The sequence below is a fragment of the Natator depressus genome, chromosome 1 (genome assembly GCF_965152275.1).
Source record: "Natator depressus isolate rNatDep1 chromosome 1, rNatDep2.hap1, whole genome shotgun sequence".
Classification (NCBI taxonomy): Eukaryota; Metazoa; Chordata; order Testudines; family Cheloniidae; genus Natator; species Natator depressus.
The window spans coordinates 2,322,899-2,344,686 of record NC_134234.1 but is presented as its reverse complement, the minus strand read 5'-3'; the positions used below and the strand labels follow the sequence as shown (position 1 = coordinate 2,344,686).

The 21,788-nt window shown below is 44.7% G+C and overlaps 1 protein-coding gene and 1 pseudogene across 1 annotated transcript; both read left to right on the top strand.

The window, feature by feature from the left end:
* The first annotated feature begins 2,603 nt into the window (after window positions 1-2,603).
* On the top strand, window positions 2,604-5,791 carry LOC141980720 (olfactory receptor 52B2-like; annotated as a pseudogene).
* Window positions 5,792-19,823: 14,032 nt separating this feature from the next.
* LOC141980692 (olfactory receptor 52E4-like) lies at window positions 19,824-20,852 on the top strand. The gene has a single exon (XM_074942164.1). It carries the CDS (start codon window positions 19,824-19,826, stop codon window positions 20,850-20,852), a length of 1,029 nt encoding a protein of 342 aa, XP_074798265.1.
* The last annotated feature ends 936 nt before the right edge of the window (window positions 20,853-21,788 follow it).

Sequence of the window (21,788 nt, the reverse complement as noted above, 5' to 3'; positions counted from 1 at the left end):
GACCATCTGGTCCGCACAAAAAGTTACAGAACCCTACTTCAGAAAAAGGCTAGTGAAAGTGAAAGAATGGTGTGGGGCCAACCAGGCGATATAAAACTTGGTAGCTGTAAATTTTAAAAAAAAATCAATTGAAGAGGGCTTTGTGACTATCTGTGTTTCTGTTAGAAGGTCTCTGGCCCCTAAGGGAGCTTAAAGTTTTTTTCTTTTTTAAAGGAGCATCTTGGTTTGTTTTCAAGGAGCTGTATGTCTTTTAAATAAAAAATAAATAAATTGTCTGTGAGAGCCTAGCTCTTGTGTCTTGTGTAAGAGAGACCCATTGACAGCAACAAGCTGAAATGTATGTTGTGGGAGGGGAAAAAATATCCTAAAAATGTGTTTACAATAAAACAAACAGGGATGGTTCAGACATGCGGTTGAGTACAATAGAGCTGACTTATTCTGTTGAATTGAATGGGTTTAACCCCCCCTCACTGAATAGCCAAGGGTGACTGTGATTACTCACCCTTGTTCCCATAGGGTTAAATTTTATGGGGGTGCACCCAGAGTAAGGGAGGTGGGTGGGTGAGAATGGTGAGTTCTAATTAATATGAAATGAAATAAAACCTCAGGAGTTCGCAGATGCTATTGGACAGTTTAAATATGACGCCAGGAGTTAGTGGAACACTATAGGCCAGTTTAAATATGACCCAGGAGTTGGTTGAAGTCTATGTGGCACTTTTTCTAGAAAGCACCCCCACCCCACCAAACTTTAAGCATGAAAGAAACATGTTTTTTTAAAAAAAAACAAAAACAAGCCCCAAGACATTCATTGATATCTGCAAAGGGTCCCTCACTTGGAATGGTTACTGTAAGAAGGCCCTACAGGGGAAAAAACAATGTATTTGAACTTAAAAAAAGAAAAAAAAAAGAAAAAGAAAAAGAAAAAGAAAAGCAGCCCAATTGTGCAGACAACCTATTTCCCCTCCCCCCCAATCACAAAAGGGAATGCTCGGGAGGGGGGATCCAATCAACCTGCTAACTATTTTGAAAGAAAGAGTTATAACGGTATAAAAGCCTCAGGTCGCTTGGAGACTGTCTCTTTCAACAGAAACTCTCTTGAATTGCTGATGGACTGCAAGAGGAGGGATGTTTCCTGTTTTTAACTCTGAAAAGATATATTCAGATATATATACAGATGGTCACAAAGCCCTTTTCAATTGATTTAAGTTCAAATACATTGTTTTTTCCCCTGTAGGGCCTTCTGACAGTAACCATTTCAAGTGAGGGACTCTTTGCAGATATCAATGAATGTCTTGGGGCTTGTCAAGGTTCCTTCCCCACTCTGAACTCTAGGGTACAGATGTGGGGACCTGCATGAAAACCTCCTAAGCTTACTTTTACCAGCTTAGGTTAAAACTTCCCCAAGGTACAACCTATTTTACCTTTTGCCCTTGGACTTTCGCTGCCACCACCAAACGTCTAACCGATATTACTAGGAAAGAGTCCGTTTGGAAACGTCTTTCCCCCCAAAATCCTCCCAAATCTTACACCCCCCTTCCCGGGGAAGGTTTGATAAAAATCCTCACCAATTTGCATAGGTGAACACAGACCCAAACCCTTGGATCTTAAGAACAATGAAAAAGCATTGAGTTTCTTAAAAGAAGAATTTTAATAGAAGAAAAGGTCAAAAGAATCACCTCTGTAAAATCAGGATGGTAAATATCTTACAGAGTAATTAGATTCAAAACATAGAGAATCCCTCTAGGCAAAACCTTAAATTACAAAAAGACACAAAAACAGGAATCTCCATTCAATTCAGCACAGCTTATTTTCTCAGCCATTTAAAGGAATCATAATCTAACGCAGATCTAGCTAGATTACTTACTAAGTTCTGAGACTCCATTCCTGTTCTGTTCCCGGCAAAAGCATCACACAGACAGAGAGAGCCTTTGTTTCTCCCCCCACCCCTCCAGCTTTTGAAAGTATCTTGTCTCCTCATTGGTCATTTTGGTCAGGTGCCAGCAAGGTTATCTTCGCTTCTTAACGCTTTACAGGTGAAAGGGTTTTGCCTCTGGCCAGGAGGGATTTTATAGTTCTGTACACAGAAAAGTGGTTACCCTTCCCTTTATATTTATTACACGCCCCCCAAATCTCAGCTAAGGTGAAACGCTGGCTGGGATTTCTTCCTGGAGCTCTAGGAGAAAACAGTTAATAAGACACATGCACCTGTAAATATACTACCAAGTATATAAAGACTAACAATATTTCCACATCTCAAGGACGATTTTAACCAGTTGATTCTGGGAAACTTTCACAGGAGAGTGCATCAGCCACTTTGTTACAAGCTCCTGAGATGTGTTGGATGTCGAAATGAAAATCTTGGAGAGCTAAACTCCACCGAATAAGTTTTTTTTGTTATTTCCTGTGCCGGTATGAAACCACCGTAGCGCAGCATGGTCGGTTTGCAGGTGGAAACGCTGTCCCCAAACATATGGGCGTAGCTTTTCCAGAGCATAGACAATGGCGTAACATTCTTTTTCATTGACTGACTGACCAGTTGCTTTCCCTCTCAGACAGCTTCTTGCTCAGTTTGCTTCACTTGCTCAGATGGCAGATTGGTTACAATGAGGAAGCTAGGGCAGGCATACAGACTGATCTGGAGTATTTGGTGAGTTGGGCCCATGCAAACAAAATCTTTTAAAATAGTCAAATGCAAAGTGATCCTCTTGGAACAGAGAATGCAGGCACAACTCCCTGACTAGGACTCTGTATTATGGAATGCAGGGACCCTGAAAAGTATATAGGGATCAGTGTGGAGAGCCAACTCCTCGTGAGCTCCCTGGGGGATGCTCTGGCCAAAAGGGCTGATGTGATCTTTGGATTCATAAACCGGGGAGTGGTGAGCTGGAGCAAGGGAAGGATTTTTTCCTCTGCACATGGCATTGGTGAAACCGACTGCATCCAGTGCCGGGCTCCACATTTCAAAAAGAATATTGAATAATTGTAGTGGGTCTAGAAAAGAGCCACAAAATGAATGGAGGCTGGAGAAAATAGCAGACTTAAAGAGCTTCATCTCCTTATCTTAAATAGTAATACTAGGCTCTTTAATCTAGAGGAGAGAGGCAAAGCAAGACTCAATGGTTGGAAGCAGAATCTAAATGAATTCCAGTTGGAAATAACTACCAAATAGCACTGACAGTGATTATCCTTTGGGACAGCTGCAAAGGGAATTGGTGGATTCTCCAACTCCTCACGTCTGCAGATCCAGACTGGATGCTTTTCATGATGATATGCTTGAGGGCTTATCCACAAATTAAATGCTACAGCGGTGCTGTAATACTGCTTCAGTGTAGACACTACTTACACCGACGGGAGAGGTCCTCACTTCATTTTTCTGTCTGAATTTTTCCCTCCCATCAGTTTTGCTGAAAATTTGCTCCAGCTTTGAGGAATTAGCCTTTTGAACCACGAAGTGTCTCTAGATATTACTGGTTGGGAGCTGTTCTCTGTTTGTCCATTTGAATGTCACGAAAACTTATGCTCAAATAAATTGGTTAGTCTCTAAGGTGCCACAAGTACTCCTTTTCTTTTTGCGAATACAGACTAACACGGCTGCTACTCTGAAATCTATCAGTTCCACTGTTTATTTTCCTCTCCTCTATCGTATGCCCCCTTTTATCTCTCTTCTCTAAACTCAACAGTCCCAGACTTTTCAGTCTGTCTGCATATGGCAACTTGCCCCATTCTCATAGCCTGTCTCAGAAACCCCCTTTCTTTCTGCTAGATCCTTTACAGAGACAGGGCGACCAAAACTGTGTGCATATCCAGAGCGGGTAATTCTCCATCCCATTCCTTAGCTGAACATTGTCTTTGGTTTGGTCACTGCTTCAAAAGAGCAGTGTTTCCGTTGAGCTGCCATAAATTATGCCCAGCTCTTTTCCCCGAGTTATGTTTTACTTGGGATGTTTCCCCCGGCACATGTCTTGGCAAAGCTTTGATTTTTTCCATTCACAGATTTTCAGCTACCAGGTGAATGGGGAACTCCCTACAGCATGAACTCTCTAGTCTGGGTTTCAGTGCATTAAGGAACAAAGAGCAATAAGCACTATCAGCCCTCGTGGTTCCTGCTGGTGTCTATTAAGGTTTCCCACACCAAGACAAATAGGAATTATTGATGCATGGAGCACTACCAGACGTGGAATTGGCATGAGTAGGGTCAAGAGGGCATAATTAATTTCTGTGAATAATGAAAATGTCAGAGGCTCGTTCACCTGCACATCTACCAATGTGATATGTGCCAGCAATGCCCCTCTGCCATGTACAGGTCCCCCCCACCCCCCCCGCTCTCCGGCTGGTAATAGCTCACCTTTCACTCTTGATACAGTCTGTATGGTAACACCCATTGTTTCATGTTCTCTGTGTATATAAAATCTCCCCACTATATTTTCCACTGTATGCATCCGATGAAGTGAGCTGTAGCTCACGAAAGCTTATGCTCAAATAAATTGGTTAGTCTCTAAGGTGCCACAAGTCCGCCTTTTCTTTTTGCAAATACAGACTAACACAGCTGTTACTCTTGACTTCTGCATTGTTTTGTCATTACAGTCCCCACATTGCCATTGTTTATTTGCATGGCCTCTGTCTGGTTCTGTGATTGTTTCTGTCTGCTGTATAATTAATTTTGCTGGGTGTAAACTAATTAAGGTGGTGGGATATAATTGGTTACATAATCATGTTACAAGATGTTAGGATTGGTTAGTTAAATTTCAGGAAAATGATTGGTTAAGGTATAGCTAAGCAGAACTCAAGTTTTACTATATAGTCTGCAGTCAATCAGGAAGTGGGGGGAGGGGGGATGGGAACAGGGAATGGGAGTGGGGAATTGGAATCATGTTTTGCTAAGGGGGGGAACAGAAACAGGGACACAGGTGTAAGGCTCTGTGGTGTCAGAGCTGGGAAGCGGGACACTAAGGAAGGAAACTGGAATCATGCTTGCTGGAAGTTCATCCCAATAAACATCAAATTGTTTGCACCTTTGGACTTCGGGTATTGTTGCTCTCTGTTCATGCAAGAAGGCCCAGGGAAGTAAGCGGGTGAAGGAATAAGCCCCCTAACACTGGCTGTCACCGACCTGGTCCTGTCTACATCCATCCTACCCAAAACGCTGAGCATCTTCTTGTTCAATTCCAGGTAGATCAATTTCAGTGCCTGCCTCACCCAGATGTACTTCATTCACTCCTTCTCAACGATGGAGTCTGGGATCTTCGTGGCCATGGCTTTTGATCGCTATGTAGCCATCTGCGATCCCCTGAGACATTCTACCACACTGACAAACTACATGATGGCCAAGATTGGACTGGCCGTGGTGCTGCGTAGAGGCATGCCTGTACTGCTCTCTCTCCTCCTGGCGAGGCAGTGGCCATATTGCAGAACCAACATCATCCCCCACTCGTACTGCGAGCACATAGCTGTGGTGAAGCTGGCCTGTGCCGATATCCGCGTCAGTAATTACAGCTTCTCTCTGGCATTCTGTTTGATCGGTCTGGATTTTTTTTTTATTGCCATGTCCTATACTCAGATTCTCAGGGCCATCTTCAGTCTCCCAACAGAAGATGCCTGGGTCAACACTTTGGGGACCTGCAGCTCCCACCTGTGAACCATCTTAGCCTTTTACATTCCCGGTCTTTTCTTCCTCCTCACACCCGGGTTTGGCTAGAATGGGCCCCTGCATTTCCACATTCTTATTGCCAATGTGTACCTCCTGGTGCCCCCCATGCTAAACCCCATCATCTACAGGGTGAGGACCAAATAGATCCGAGATAGGCTGCTCAATAACGTCACAGTCGCTCCCAGCTCAGTTACAGCCAATATGCTAACCACAGCATGGTAGCCGGGGTGGTGTGAGGGGCCAAGTTCAAGCCCATCGGCACCGCTAGCTAGGTGTGTAGGAGGCTGGCCTGCCCCACTGATCATGGCACAGCAGCTACACTCATATTTATTGTGAGTGAGCTAGGTCACATCTAGTGTGGGTAAGTTTTCCCAAACTGGGAATTACACATATCAGTCTGTTAAGTGTCTCTGGACCTTATTGTTTGTCTAGTTACGCGACTTGAATGTGTAACAACTTGGTCATTTGGTTGTCCATTAGTTGCAGTGACTATCTCTGGTAGTTTGGAATCTTTGAGTCTTTTTCTTCTAGGTCTCCCTCTGCAGAGTTGCTCCATTGATTTCTCCTTCTGAGGAACAAACTCTAGATGTCAATGGTTTATGCTGATCTCTTCACCATCAGTCTCGATCAGAGATGATCTGGGCTGTGAAGTATTTTTTTTTTTACAACAGCTGGACTTATCCATCCTTTTCCTCCTGGTGACAAACACAGTCACCAGGTTCTAGACTCAGCAGTTCTTTGAGTGATATCTGTTGTAAAGGTGTTTCTAATCTCTTTTTTTGCCTTTTTATCTGATTTGGCAACTCTCTTCATATCTGACCTCTTTGGAGATAGATTCTTTTCCAAAGTCAGAACAGAAGTTCTAGTTATCTTCCCATCAAGAGTTGTGCAGGACCGTACCCAGGAGATGCCGTCGGTGTTGCTATATAGTTTAAAAAGAGCTGAGGAGTTTGCTGGAACATTAATGTTGATTCTCTGGGAACACTGGGGAAGTTACGGAAGCCTGGAGTAAAGCTGCTCTTGGGCCAATATTTAAAAACGGTGAGTGGGATGAGCTGGTTAATTACAGGCCTGCCAGTCTGCCGTCAGATTTGGGCAAGATAATGGAGCAGCTCATATGCGACTCGAACAATAAATAATTAAAGGAGGGTGATGTAATTAATGCTGATCAACATGGGTTTATGGAAAATAGATCCTGTTAAAATAATCTCATCTTTTTTAGACTGAGATATCAAGTGTGATGGATAAAAAATAACAGGGTTGGTGTAATATTCTTAAACTTCTGTAAGGTGCTTGACTTGGTACTGCACCATAATTTGCTTAAAAAATAGAATGATGTATAATTATCACGGCACACATTAAATGGATTAAAAACTGGCTATCAAATAGGCCTCAAAACGTAACTGTAAGGGGGGAATGATCATCAAGGCAGGTGCTTCCAGTGGAGTCCCAGAGGAATCAGCCCTTGGCCCTATGCGATTTAACATTTTTATCAGTAACCTGGAAGGAAACATAACATCATTATTAGTGATGCTTTCAGATAACACAACAATTGGGGGAGCAGCAAATAATGTGGAAGCCAGATCACTGGTACAGATCAATCTCATTGCTTGGTAAAGTAGGTGCAAGGAAACATGATGTGTTTTCATATAACCAAATGTACATTGGGTGTCATGGTGAATAATCAGCTGAACACAAACTCCCAGCACAACACTGTGGCCAAAATGACAAATGCAGTCCTTGAATGCATAAACAGGGGAATCCTGAGCAGGCATAGAGAAGTTACTTTACCTCTGTGTTTGGCACTGCTGTGACCACTGCTGGAATCCTGTGTCCAGTTCTGGAGTCCACAATTCAGGAAGGAGGTTGCTAAATTGGAGAGGATTCAGAGAAAAGCCACGAGAATGATTAAAGTATTAGAAAACATGCCTTTTAATGATAGTCTCAAGGTGCACAAACAATTTATCTTAGCAAAGAGGGGAATTGATTACAGTTTATAAGTATCTACATGGGGAACAAATATTTAATAATGGGCTCTTCAGTCTAACAGAAAAAGAATCATAGAATCATAGAATCATAGAATATCAGGGTTGGAAGGGACCTCAGGAGGACCTCATCTAGTCCAACCCCCTGCTCAAAGCAGGACCAATCCCCAATTAAATCATCCCAGCCAGGGCTTTCTCAAGCCTGATCTTAAAAACTTCTAAGGAAGGAGATTCCACCACCTCCCTAGGTAACGCATTCCAGTGTTTCACCACCCTCCTAGTGAAAAAGTTTTTCCTAATATCCAACCTAAACCTCCCCCACTGCAACTTGAGACCATTACTCCTTGTCCTGTCCTCTTCTACCACTGAGAATAGTCTAGAACCATCCTCTTTGGAACCACCTCTCAGGTACTTGAAAGCAGCTATCAAATCCCCCCTCATTCTTCTCTTCTGTAGACTAAACAATCCCACTTCCCTCAGCCTCTCCTCATAAGTCATGTGTTCCAGACCCCTAATCATTTTTGTTGCCCTTTGCTGGACTCTCTCCAATTTATCCACATCCTTCTTGTAGTGTGGGGCCCAAAACTGGACATAGTACTCCAGATGAGGCCTCACCAATGTCGAATAGAGGGGAACGATCACGTCCCTCGATCTGCTGGCTATGCCCCTACTTATACATCCCAAAATGCCATTGGCCTTCTTGGCAACAAGGGCACACTGCTGACTCATATCCAGCTTCTCGTCCACTGTCACCCCTAGGTCCTTTTCCGCAGAACTGCTGCCTAGCCATTCGGTCCCTAGTCTGTAGCGGTGCATTGGGTTCTTCCGTCCTAAGTGCAGGACCCTGCACTTATCCTTATTGAACCTCATCAGATTTCTTTTGGCCCAATCCTCCAATTTGTCTAGGTCCCTCTGTATCCTATCTCTGCCCTCCAACGTATCTACCACTCCTCCTACTTTAGTATCATCCACAAATTTGCTGAGGGTGCAATCCACACCATCCTCCAGATCATTTATGAAGATATTGAACAAAACTGGCCCCAGGACCGACCCCTGGGGCACTCCACTTGACACCGGCTGCCAACTAGACATGGAGCCATTGATCATTACCCGTTGAGCCCGACAATCTAGCCAACTTTCTACCCACCTTATAGTCCATTCATCCAGCCCATACTTCTTTAACTTGCTGACAAGAATACTGTGGGAGACCGTGTCAAAAGCTTTGCTAAAGTCAAGAAACAATACATCCACTGCTTTCCCTTCATCCACAGAATCAGTAATCTCATCATAGAAGGCTATTAGATTAGTCAGGCATGACCTTCCCTTGGTGAATCCATGCTGACTGTTCCTGATCACTTTACTCTCGCGTAAGTGCTTCAGGATTGATTCCTTGAGGACCTGCTCCATGATTTTTCCGGGGACTGAGGTGAGGCTGACTGGCCTGTAGTTCCCAGGATCCTCCTTCTTCCCTTTTTTAAAGATTGGCACTACATTAGCCTTTTTCCAGTCATCCGGGACTTCCCCCGTTTGCCATGAGTTTTCAAAGATAATGGTCAGTAATGTAAAGGTAATGGCTGGAAGATTAAGCTAGACAAATTCAGGTTGGAAATAAAGTGTACATAGTTAACAATGAGGGTAATTAACCACTGGAACAGTTAGCTAACGGTTGTGATGGATTCTCCATCACTGATATTTTTTTAATTCAAGACTGGATGTTTCTCTAAAGGATCTGCCCCAAAAATATTTTGGGGAAGTTGTCTGGCCTGTTAGGGAGGTCAGACTGCATGATTATAGCAGAACTATCTGGCCGTGGAATATCATAGAATCGTAGGACTGGAAGGGACTTCAAGAGGATTTCAAGTCCAGTCCCCTGCACTCATGGAAGCACCATCTGGAACATCTTTGGCAGGTGTTTGTCTAACCTGCTCTTAAAAATCTCCAATGCTGGAGATTTCACAACCTCCCTAGGCAATTTATTCCAGTGCTTAACCACCCTGACTGTTAGGAAGTTTTTCCTAATGTCCAAACTAAACCTCCCTTGCTGCAATTTAAGCCCATTGCTTCTTGTCCTAGCCTCAGAGGTTAAGAAGAATAATTTTTCTTCCTCCTCCCCATAACAACCTTTTAGGTACTTGAAAGCTGTTATAATGTCCCCATCCAGTCTTCTCTTTTCCAGACTAAACAAACGCAGTTCTTTCAATCTTCCCTTATAGATCATCTTTTCTAGACCTTTACTCACTTTTGTTGCTCTTCTCTTGACTTTCTGCAGTTTGTCCACATCTTTCCAGCAATGTGACACCCAGAGCTGAACACATTACTCCAGTTGTGGCCTAATCAGCTCGGAGTAGAGTGGAAAAGTTACTTCTCATGTTCTTGCTTACAACACTTCTGCTAATACATCCCAGAATGATGTTTTTTTTGCAACAGTGTCACACTCTTGACTCATATTTAAGGCTGCTGTGTGGAAGGGGAAACTGAGGTGCAACTCCTCATCGTGTTGTTGAATAACCGTACTGAGTTATCACCGTTTGAAAAAGCACAATAGTTAACAATGCTGCACACATACAAAGAGAGGTTTTCTAGAGACCCAGAAAGGGCACACTTGCTGAATTTTGAGATGACTCGGCTGATTTACAAAGGGTTAAAAGGTACAACAGAACTCTGCAAGAACACCTGTGGGTAACACTACAATGTTTGCAATAACTGAGAGTTGTGTGGTGAAAACCTAAAGAGGGCCTTGGGCACACTGCCGCTGCATTACTCAGTGACAAACACTCCTACAGGAAACTAAGAGGGGTGGTGTGACCTTCTCTGCAAAGTAATGCACGTAGAGAACATAATCCCAAATATACATATACAATGATGGGGTCTGAATGAGCTGTTACCACTCAAGAAAGAGATCTGGGAGTCATTGTGGATAGTTCTCTGAAAACATCCATGCAATGTGCAGCAGCCGTCAAAAAAGCGAACAGAATGGTGGGAATCATTCTGAAAGGAATAGATAAAAAGACTGAAAATATCATATTGTCTCCATTAATATCCATGGTACGACCACATACTGAAAATTATACTCAGATAAGGGTTACCCCATTTCAAAAAAAAAAGGTATATCAAATTTGGAAAAGTGTCATAAAAGGGGAACAAATATGCTTAGGGATATGGAAGAAATGTGGTATGCGGAGAAAGGCAAAGGGAAATCTGCTCAGGAACCGGGGCTGATGCATTGTCCTCTCCACAATGAGGGAGGGGCAGACTGGGTAATAAACTTACACTGGTCAGGCTTCTGACAAGGGCCAGACAGTACAGCTCTGGGGTCCTAGGCTGGGCAGCTGGGGGAACTGCTGGACCCTCTCTATTGTTGGTTCGTGAGTGGCTCGTGAAAGTATTCACGTAACCGCAGCTGGGTGTGTCCCTGCCTGTGTATGGGTGTGTAAGTGCAAGTGCAGCTGTTCACAGCCTCACCGTGTGAGAGGGGGCCAAGACTGGTAGGCCAGAGGGTTTAGCAGTACCCCAGATACAGGTTGCAACCCTGGGCCGTCAATCGTAGCCATCCAACGAACAGCCCCTGCTAGACCACGAGTCTGTTCCCTTCTTGTCATGTGCTCAGTTACTGATGGAGAGACAGTTGTTATGGCAAGGAAGTCAGGACTCCTGGGTTCTGTCTGGTATTCTCTGTGTGACCTTGGCCAAGTCAGATCAACCAGTGACTCAGTTTATCTCTCGATATGATGGGGATATGTTCAGAGTGACTTTCCTTTGCTAGGTGTTTTCAAGATCCTTCAATTAAAGGTTCTGCACAGTATGATGATAGTTACTGATGAGAATTACTCATTTCTGATACCGTAGTGATTGCCCCGTGTGTCTGCAGAAAGTGTTCGTGTCTCCCCTCAGTCATCTTTCTCCAGATCTATCTGTCTCCTATCTGCCCATCTGTCCTGGGTATTTTCAGTGTATGAGACCCTACGGAGACCTAGGTATTATCCCTAGCTTCTTTACTAACCATCCATAATTTTTAATAATACACAAATGCACAGAGCAGCCAATTCCTCTCGGGCTCAGCAGAGAACCCAGGAGTTCTGATCTCCCTTTGGGAAGGTCATGTAATTAGTGTTTACTCACGAAGCTTTATAAAGAGTGCAGACAAGCTTCTGCCCAGCCTGTTTACATTCAGACTATTTGGTAGGGGCTGAGCTAACCCCACTGGGATTGCAGAAAGCTATATTATAAACGGTGCATACCCCTGTGTTGGCTCTCGGCGTGGGATGCTGCTGCAAATGCTGGGGTGAGAGAGGTTTGGGACACAGCTAGCTGAAGGGAATTCCCGGAGAAGACACTTCCATCTCAGGATTCACAGGTACCCATCTCTTGCTGCTTGCAACATGGGCATGATGGAATCGAGAATGGGCAGGATGGAACCGAGGATAAGTCTGTGGCCCTTTCCACTCTGCACACCCATTAAATAGAATCATAGAATATTAGGGTTGGAAGAGACCTCAAGAGGTCATCTAGTCCAACCCCCTGCTCAAAGCAGGACCAATCCCCAACTAAATCTTCCCAGCCAGGGCTTTGTCAAGCCGGGCCTTAAAAACCTCTAGTAATGGAGATTCCACCACCTCCCTAGGGAACCCATTCCAGTGCTTCACCCCGATCCTAGTGAAATAGCATTTCCTAATATCCAACCTAGACCTCCCCCACTGCAACTTGAGACCATTGCTTCTTGTTCCATCATCTGCCACCACTGAGAACAGCCGAGCTCCATCGTCTTTGGAACCCTCCTTCAGGTAGTTGAAGGCTGCTGTCAAATCCTGCCTCACTCTTCTCTTCTTTTGACTAAACAATCCCAGTTCCCTCAGCCTTTCCTCGTAAGTCATGTGCCCCAGACTCCTAATCATTTTCGTTCCTCTCAGCTGGACTCTCTTCAATTTGTCCACATCCCTTCTGTAGTGGAGGGATGAAAACTGGAACCAATACTCCAGGTGTGGCCTTGCCATATATTCCTCTTGCCACAAATGATGATTATGCTCCAGTATCATGTTCCAAAATGTCCCTCTTTGCTATGCCCCCCCCTCGGAAAATGTACTCCAGCCCAGAGACTACTGCATTTCAGTGGCACAGTGGATCATTCGAGATGAAAGTGGTTAGTAGATGGACAATAAAAGGCCAAACTCTGAGGCAGTTTCCCGTACTTTGCCCAGGCCCCACTGAGGCAAAACTCCTTTTGGATTAAGATCTGAATAAAGATCTCAGTTAATGTAGAGACACTGTCACCCCCTCCTCTTGCATTGTGGAAACTCCTTCAAAGAAAGGTGTCAAAAGGAGGGTGAACAGTTTTCTCTCTTTCCCTCTTGGATGGTTCAGATGCAACAAATCCTGCATCTTCGCACGGCTTAGGCTACCTGACGCCTGCAGTGCCTTCTCACCCTGTGGCTCTATGATTCTATGATGTGAAATCTTGCATTTCAGGGCTCTGGCTATTGGGGGGGGGACTAATCCCTGATTTTTATCTGCTGGAAAGCACAGAGGTGTTAGGGCTCCTCCTTGCAAGATTGTTAAGAATTTTTCTATGTGATCAAGTCATCTTCTCTCTTAGCTTTGTTCAAGAAATTGACTGAACTGTTATGTCTGAAACTTTCAAAAAACAATTCAGTCGGATGCAGACACCAGCATGGGGAATTTCAATCCAAACAGTTCAAGTTTGGAAAATTTATAAGCAACTGAAAATAAGTCCTCCTAATGGAAGGTGTCAGACAACCTTAACTAATGGTGGTGCCACCAGTGCCACCTACAATGGCCAGCCAATCCATTTGTGAAACCCATTCAGCTCAGCTCTTTGTTCCAATAATGTCTGTGGCAAGGAGTTCCACGAGCCAAATATGGATTTTCGAAACACTTTTCTTTTCTCAATGTTATATGTTCAAACTTTCAATGTAACTGTATGTTCCCTTGATCGTGTGTTATGAGACACCTTAAATATAAATGCCTGAACTATTTTCTTTATCAATAGATTCATAGAGTTTAAGAGCTAAAGAGACCATTAGATCATCCAGTCTGACCTCCTGTATAGCACAAGCCATAACATTTCACCCCATTGCATCGTTGCATCCGAGAGTGCTAAAGGAGTTGGCGGCTGTGATTGCAGAGCCATTGGCCATTATCTTTGAAAACTCATGGCAATTCAGGGAAGTCCCGGACGATTGGAAAAAGGCTAATGTAGTGCCCATCTTTAAAAAAGGGAAGAAGGAGGATCCTGGGAACTACAGGCCAGTCAGCCTCACCTCAGTCCCCGGAAAAATCATGGAGCAGGTCCTCAAGGAATCAGTCCTGAAGCACTTACACGAGAGGAAAGTGATCAGGAACAGTCAGCATGGATTCACCAAGGGAAGGTCATGCCTGACTAATCTAATAGCCTTCTATGATGAGATTACTGGTTCTGTGGATGAAGGGAAAGCAGTGGATGTATTGTTTCTTGATTTTAGCAAAGCTTTTGACACTGTCTCCCACAGTACTCTTGCCAGCAAGTTAAAGAAGTATGGGCTGGATGAAGGCACTATAAGGTGGGTAGAAAGTTGACTAGATTGCCGGGCTCAACGGGTAGTGATCAATGGCTCCATGTCTAGATGGCATCTGGTATCAAGTGGAGTGCCCCAAGGGTCGGTCCTGGGGCCGTTTTTGTTCAAAATCTTCATAAATGATCTGGAGGATGGTGTGGATTGCACCCTCAGCAAATTTGTGGATGATACTAAAGTAGGAGGAGTGGTAGATACGGTGGCAGGTAGGGTTAGGATACAGAGGGACCTAGACAAATTGGAGGATTGGGTCAAAAGAAATCTGATGAGGTTCAACAAGGATAAGTGCAGGGTCCTTCACTTAGTACGGAAGAATCCAATGCACCACTACAGACTAGGGACCGAATGGCTCGGCAGCAGTTCTGCGGAAAAGGACCTAGGGGTGACAGTGGACGAGAAGCTGGATATGAGTCAACAGTGTGCCCTTGTTGCCAAGAAGGCCAATGGCATTTTGGGATGTATAAGTAGGGGCATAGCCAGCAGATCGAGGGACTTGATCGTTCCCCTCTATTCGACATTGGTGAGGCCTTATCTGGAGTACTGTGTCCAGTTTTGGGCCCCACACAACAAGAAGGATGTGGAAAAATTGGAGAGAGTCCAGCGAAGGGCAACAAAAATGATTAGGGGTCTGGAACACATGACTTATGAGGAGAGGCTGAGGGAACTGGGATTGTTTAGTCTGCAGAAGAGAAGAATGAGGGGGGATTTGATAGCTGCTTTCAACTACCTGAGAGGTGGTTCCAAAGAGGATGGTTCTAGACTATTCTCAGTGGTAGAAGATGACAGGAAAAGGAGTAATGGTCTCAAGATGCAGTGGGGGAGATTTAGATTGGAAATTAGGAAAAACTTTTTCACTAGGAGGGTGGTGAAACACTGGAATGCGTTACCTAGGGAGGTGGTGGAATCTCCTTCCTTCGAAGTTTTTAAGGTCAGGCTTGACAAAGCACTGGCTGGGATGATTTAATTGGGGCTTGGTCCTGCTTTGAGCAACGGGTTGGACTAGATGACCTCCTGAGGTCTCTTCCAACCCTGATATTCTATGATTCTATGACTTACCCGTGTATTGAGCTCCATGACTTCGGTCTGTTTGACTAAGGCCTGTTCTACATTAAGATTTCACATCATAGAATCATAGAGCCACAGGGTGAGAAGGCACTGCAGGCGTCAGGTAGCCTAAGCCGTGCGAAGATGCAGGATTTGTTGCATTTGAACCATCCAAGAGGGAAAGAGAGAAAACTGTTCACCCGCCTTTTGGCACATTTCTTTGAAGGAGTTTCTACAACCACACCAGACACTCGGTTCCATTGTCCTACGGTTCTTGCAGATAGGAAGTTTTTCCTGAGACTTAGTCTAAATCTGCTATGCTGTAGTTTGAACCCATTGCCTCTTGTCCTGCCCTCTATGGCAGGAGAGAACAACTTTTCTCCATCTTTTCATAGCAGCCTTTCAAGTTTCTGAAGACTGTGATCATGTTACCCCTCAATCTCCTATATTCCAAACTAAAATTACCCAGTTCCTGAAGCCTTTGCTCATATGGCTTGCATTGCATCCCTTGGATCCTCTTTGTCTCTCAGCTCTGAATCATTTTCAAATTTTCTATATATTTGTAACCAAAACTAGACACAATGCTCCAGCTGAGGCTTAACCAGCAATCAGTATTAGGGTATCTTTGATGACTTGCATGCTATATCTCTCTTAATGAAATGGGAAATTGTATTTGCTTTTTTTGAAATAGCAAAAAAATCCACACACCTGAGAGATGTAGTGATACCAACGTAACCCCATTGTAGACCGCATGAGGTCAACAGAAGAATTCTTCCATCGACCTAGCTGCCAACTCTCGGGGAGGTGGATTACCTATGCTGATAGGAGAACCCCTGCTGTCAGAGTAAGTAGTGTCTACACTGAATCCCTATGGCAGGGCCGCTGTAGCGTGTAATTTGTAGATAAGCCCTCAAGGAGATTTTCCAGTAAAGCATCGACTCTGGATCTGAGAAGTTGGAGAATCCATGACTTCCCTTCACAGTTAGGTTAATCTCCATCAGTGTTATTTGGTAGTTATTTCCAACTGGAATTCATTTAGATTCTGCTTCCAACCATTGAGTCTTGCTTTGCCTCTCTCCTCCAGATTAAAGAGCCTGGTATTACTATTTAAGATAAGCAGATGAAGCTCTTTAAGTCTGCTATTTTCTCCAGCCTCCATTCATTTTGTGGCTCTTTTCTAGACCCACTACAATTATTCAATATTCTTTTTGATATGTGGAGCCCGGCACTGGATGCAGTCGGTTTCACCAATGCCATGTGCAGAGGAAAAAATCCTTCCCCTGCTCCAGCTCACCACTCCCCTGTTTATGCATCCAAGGATCACATCAGCCCTTTTGGCCACAGCATCACCCAGGGAGCTCACGATGAGTTGGTTCTCCACACTGATCCCTAAATACTTTTCAGGGTCCCTGCATTCCATAATACAGAGTCCTAGTCAGGGGGTTGTGCCTGCATTCTCTGTTCCAAGAGGATCACTTTGCATTTGACTGTATTAAAACACTTTATTTGCATGGGCCCAACTCACCAAAGGCTCCAGACCAACCCGTATGCCTGCCCTGGCCTCCTCATTGTAACCAATCTGCCAATCGTTGGGTCGTGCACAAATTTTATCTGCAGTTATTTTATATTTCTTTCCAGATCATTGATGAATATATTGACTAACATTGGTCCAAGAACTAATCCCTGCAGAACCCCGCTAGAAATAGCCACTTTCCCTGACAACAGCCCATTGACAACTGCTTTCTGAGATCTGTAAGTTAGCCAGATTTCCGTCCATATAACATGTACTCTACTGATATTGTAGAATGTTCTTTTTTCAGAATGTTTTCCCCTACTTAATCAAATGCCTCAGAGAAATCAAAGTTTTCTATATCTGCGCAGGTCCCTTGGTCATCCAAACATGTACTCTCATTACAGGATGAAATCAGGCTCATTTGACAAGATGAGTTTTCCATAAACCATGTTGCTGAGTAGCATTAGTTATATTCCTAAACTTTTTTTGGAACTAATCCCATACCAGTTTTTTCATTGTTTGATAAACTTTTCCATTTTTTTAAAGTTTCCCTGTATCTTTTTCATAGTTTTCATTTATTTATTGTCCTTTATTTAACACAGTACTGTACTTTTTGAAAAGGACTGGGGATTGCAGTGGATGAGAAGCTGGATAAGAGTCAGCAGCGTGTCCTTGTTGCTAAGAAGACCAACGGCATATTGGGCTGTATTAGTAGGAGCGTTGCCAGCAGATCGAGGGAAGTGATTATTCCCCTCTATTCAGCACTGCTGAGGCCACATCTGGAGTATTGCATCCAATTTTGGGCACCCCAATGCAGAAAGGATGTGGACAAACTGGAGAGTATCCAGCGGAGGGCAATGAAAATTATTAGGGGGCTGGAGCACATTACTTACAAAGAGAGGCTGAGGGAAGTGGGCTTATTTACTCTGCAGAAGAGAAGTGCGAGGAGGGATTTGATCGCAGCCTTCAGCTACCTGAAGGGGGGTTCCAAAGAGGATGGAACTTGGCTGTTCTCAGTGGTAGCAGATGACAGAACAAGGAGCAATGGCCTCAAGTTGCAGTGGGAGAGGTCTAGGTTGGATATTAGGAAACACTATCTCACTAGGAGGGTGGAGAAGCACTCCACCCTAGGGAGTTCCCTAGGGAGGTGGTGGAATCTCCATCCTTAGAGGTTTTTAAGTTCAGGCTTGACAAAGCCCTGCCTGGGATTTGTCATGCTTTGAGCAGTGGGTTGGGCTAGATAATCTGCTGAGGTCTCTTCCAACCCTAACCCTCTATGATTCTATGATTTACCTTTTTTTGGGGGGGGTCTGTTGCTGCCTGACTGCATAATTCTGGTACCAAATGAGATGTGTGGTTAATCGGTCACTTTGTAACTGTGGTGGTCATAACTCTAGCATTCTACTGTAGATGCTGTTTAATGTCCTCATTGATTGTTAATGGCCTAGAAATGCCAAACAAAAAATACAAATCTTTTTTCTGCAACATTATCAGATTTCCTTTGTCTCTCTACAATTTGGCCTAATTTTTTTCCAATATTACTTTGTTCTTAAAATACTTAATCACCTCCTTTTTTGTGATCCGTAGCCTGGCCAAACATGGATTTTTCCCTGATGTCTTTAATGTCCCTTATCATTTTAATAAAGTGCAATTTGTATTTCTTGCTATCTGTATTCTCCCTCCCCCCCCCATCCATTTGTTGTACATTGCTGGCCTCCTCCCTGCAGTTGATGCCTTCACTTTGCAACTGGATCGGATTTTTAGCGAGAGTTGTCCACATTCTTGATTTATCATTGCTTTGTAGCTATGTAAGAAAGTCTTCTTAAGGAACTCCCAAGTTTCATTCCCATTTTTCTGTCTGAAATTTTCCTCCCAATCTGTTTTGCTGATAATTTGCCTCAGCTTTGAGAAAGGAGCCTTTTGAAGCACTATCTGTACATATTACCGGTTGGAAGCTGTTCTCTGTTTTTCCATTTCAACGCAATCAGTTTCACTGTTTATTTTCCTCTCCTTGATCATATGCCCACTTCTTTCTCTTTTCTCTAAAGAGTGACAGTCTTTTCAGTCTCTCTGCATATGGCAGCCTCCCCCATTCTCATAGCCTGTCTCAGGCCTGGTCTACACTGCGGGGGTGGATAATGTGAATAGCATAGCTGAAGTTGACATACTTAGATCTACTTACTGCGGTGTCTTCACAGCAGTAAGTTGATGGCTGATGCTCTCCCGTCAACTCTGCCTGCGCCTCTCACCCTGGTTGAGTACCAGAGTTGATGAGAGAGGACTCTGCAGTCAATTTATCGCACCTAAATGAGATCAATCGACCCCCCGCTGGATCGATCACTGCCCGTCGATCCAGTGGGTAATATAGACAAGCCCTCAGAAACCCCCTTTCTCTCTGCTATATCCTTTATAGAGACTGGTCAACAAACACAGAGCACATATCCAGAGCAGGTTATTTTCCATCCCATTCCTTAGGCATTGTCATTGTTTTGCTCACTGCTTCGAAAGAGGAGGTGTTTCCATTGAGATGACAGGTCTTTTCCCCAAGGTATGTTCTAGTGGGGATGTTTCCCCCAGCACATGTCCTGGAAAAGCTTTGATTTTTTCCAATCTCATACTTTGAGCTACTGGTTGAATGGGGAACTCCCTACAGCATGAACTCTCTAGTCTGGGTTTCATTGCATTAAGGAACAATGAGCAATAAACACCCTCATGCTTCCTGCTGGTGTCTATTAAGGTTTCCCACACCAAGACAAATAGGAATTATTGACATATGGAGCACCACCGAATATGGAATTGGCATGAGTAGGGTCAGGGGGTCTTAATTCATTTATCTGAATTATGGAATGTCATTTTTCAGTGTATGATGAGTGACCAATCTGCTTCACCCATGAGAACATCCTCCACTAGTGCATATAGTCTCTCATATTAACATTGTCTCTCCAACCAGGCATTTGTACTGCGACCATCACCCTAGGCCCTGGGCACATTCAGGAAGTCAGGGGAAAGTACGGTGCATGCAGGAGACACCGTTCTGCCTTAGAGTTGGACACCTTCTCCCCTACTCCATGTCTGATTCCAACACAACTGACTTCACCAACCCCTCCACCTTCATCCTGTTGGGCATTCCTGGCCTGGAGGCGGCCCATGTCTGGATCTCCATCCCCTTCTGTGCGATCTATGCCTTAGCCATCTTGGGGAACTTCGCCATCCTATTGATCGTGAAGATAGAGCCGAGCCTCCATGGGCCCATGTACTATTTCCTCTGCATGCTGGCAGTCACCGACCTGGCCCTGTCTACATCCACCGTGCCCAAAATGCTGAGCATCTTCTGGTTCAATTCCAGGGAGATCGATTTCAGCGCCTGCCTCACCCAGCTGTACTTCATTCACTGCTTCTCAGCGATGGAGTCTGGGATCTTAGTGGCCATGGCTTTGGATCGCTACGTGGCCATCTGCCATCCCCTGAGACATTCCACCATCCTGACAAACACGGCGGTGGCCAAGCTAGGCCTGGCCGTGGTACTACGCAGCAGCATACTCGTACTACCCAATCCCTTCCTGGCGAGGCGGTGCCCCTATCACATAACCAACATCATCCCCCATACCTACTGTGAGCATATATCCATGGTGAAGTTGGCCTGTGCTGACATCCGTGTCAATAATTTCTATGGCTTCTCTCTGATATTCCTCATCACTGGTGTGGATGTGTTTTTGATTGCCCTGTCCTACACACAGATTCTCAGGGCCATCTTCAGCCTCCCCACAAAGGACGCCTGGTTGAAGACGTTTTGGACCTGCAGCTCCCACGTGTTTGCCACCTTAGCCTTTCACATCCCAGGTCTTTTCTTCATCCTCACACACCGGTTTGCCCAGAATGTGCCCCTGCATTTCCACGTTCTCATGGCCAACATGTACCTCCTGGTGCCCCCCATGCTAAACCCCATCATCTATGGTTTGAAGACCAAACAGATCAGGAAGAGGCTGCTCTGGCTCTTTCCTCATAAAGAAGCTAAAGTTTTCTCCTGGTGGTCTGGCTCTAAAACCAGCCTCCATGCAGAGCTGTCTGGGGACATGGTGCTGAGCCCTCTTTCCTGAATCACCTACTGGACACTCACATAGACATTAAATCCTTCCCCAACCCTACTGTGCTGTGTCAGCCTGACAAATTGGGGAATAGGTCTGTGTACAACTCATTAACTCATAGGTTGTTACATTTCTAATTGCTGGTCACTGGATTCCAAAGCTCTACCGCTTATGTCAAGTCTCACCCCTTCCTCTGCTTCTTCAACCTAAGGCCCCACCCCTGGTGATTGATCTTCTCTTGCCCTCCCGCTGTCACTCACTGGATCATCTCCACCTCCCTCCCCCCCAGGATCTGTAAGGGAGCCATTTCAGATTTTGGTGGGGGAGTCATAGAATCATAGAATCATAGAATATCAGGGTTGGAAGGGACCCCAGAAGGTCATCTAGTCCAACCCCCTGCTCGAAGCAGGACCAGTTCCCAGTTAAATCACCCCAGCCAGGGCTTTGTCAAGCCTGACCTTAAAAACCTCTAAGGAAGGAGATTCTACCACCTCCCGAGGTAACGCATTCCAGTGTTTCACCACCCTCCTAGTGAAAAAGTTTTTCCTAATATCCAATCTAAACCTCCCCCATTGCAACTTGAGACCATTACTCCTCGTTCTGTCATCTGCTACCATTGAGAACAGTCTAGAGCCATCCTCTTTGGAACCCCCTTTCAGGTAGTTGAAAGCAGCTATCAAATCCCCCCTCATTCTTCTCTTCTGCAGACTAAACAATCCCAGCTCCCTCAGCCTCTCCTCATAAGTCATGTGCTCTAGACCCCTAATCATTTTTGTTGCCCTTTGCTGGACTCTCTCCAATTTATCCACATCCTTCTTGTAGTGTGGGGCCCAAAACTGGATACAGTACTCCAGATGAGGCCTCACCAGTGTCGAATAGAGGGGAACGATCACGTCCCTCGATCTGCTCGCTATGCCCCTACTTATACATCCCAAAATGCCATTGGCC

Bases quoted from the DNA above. Each gene is read 5' to 3' on its own strand.
- LOC141980692 (XM_074942164.1), top strand. From the start codon at position 19,824: ATGTCTGATTCCAACACAACTGACTTCACCAACCCCTCCACCTTCATC.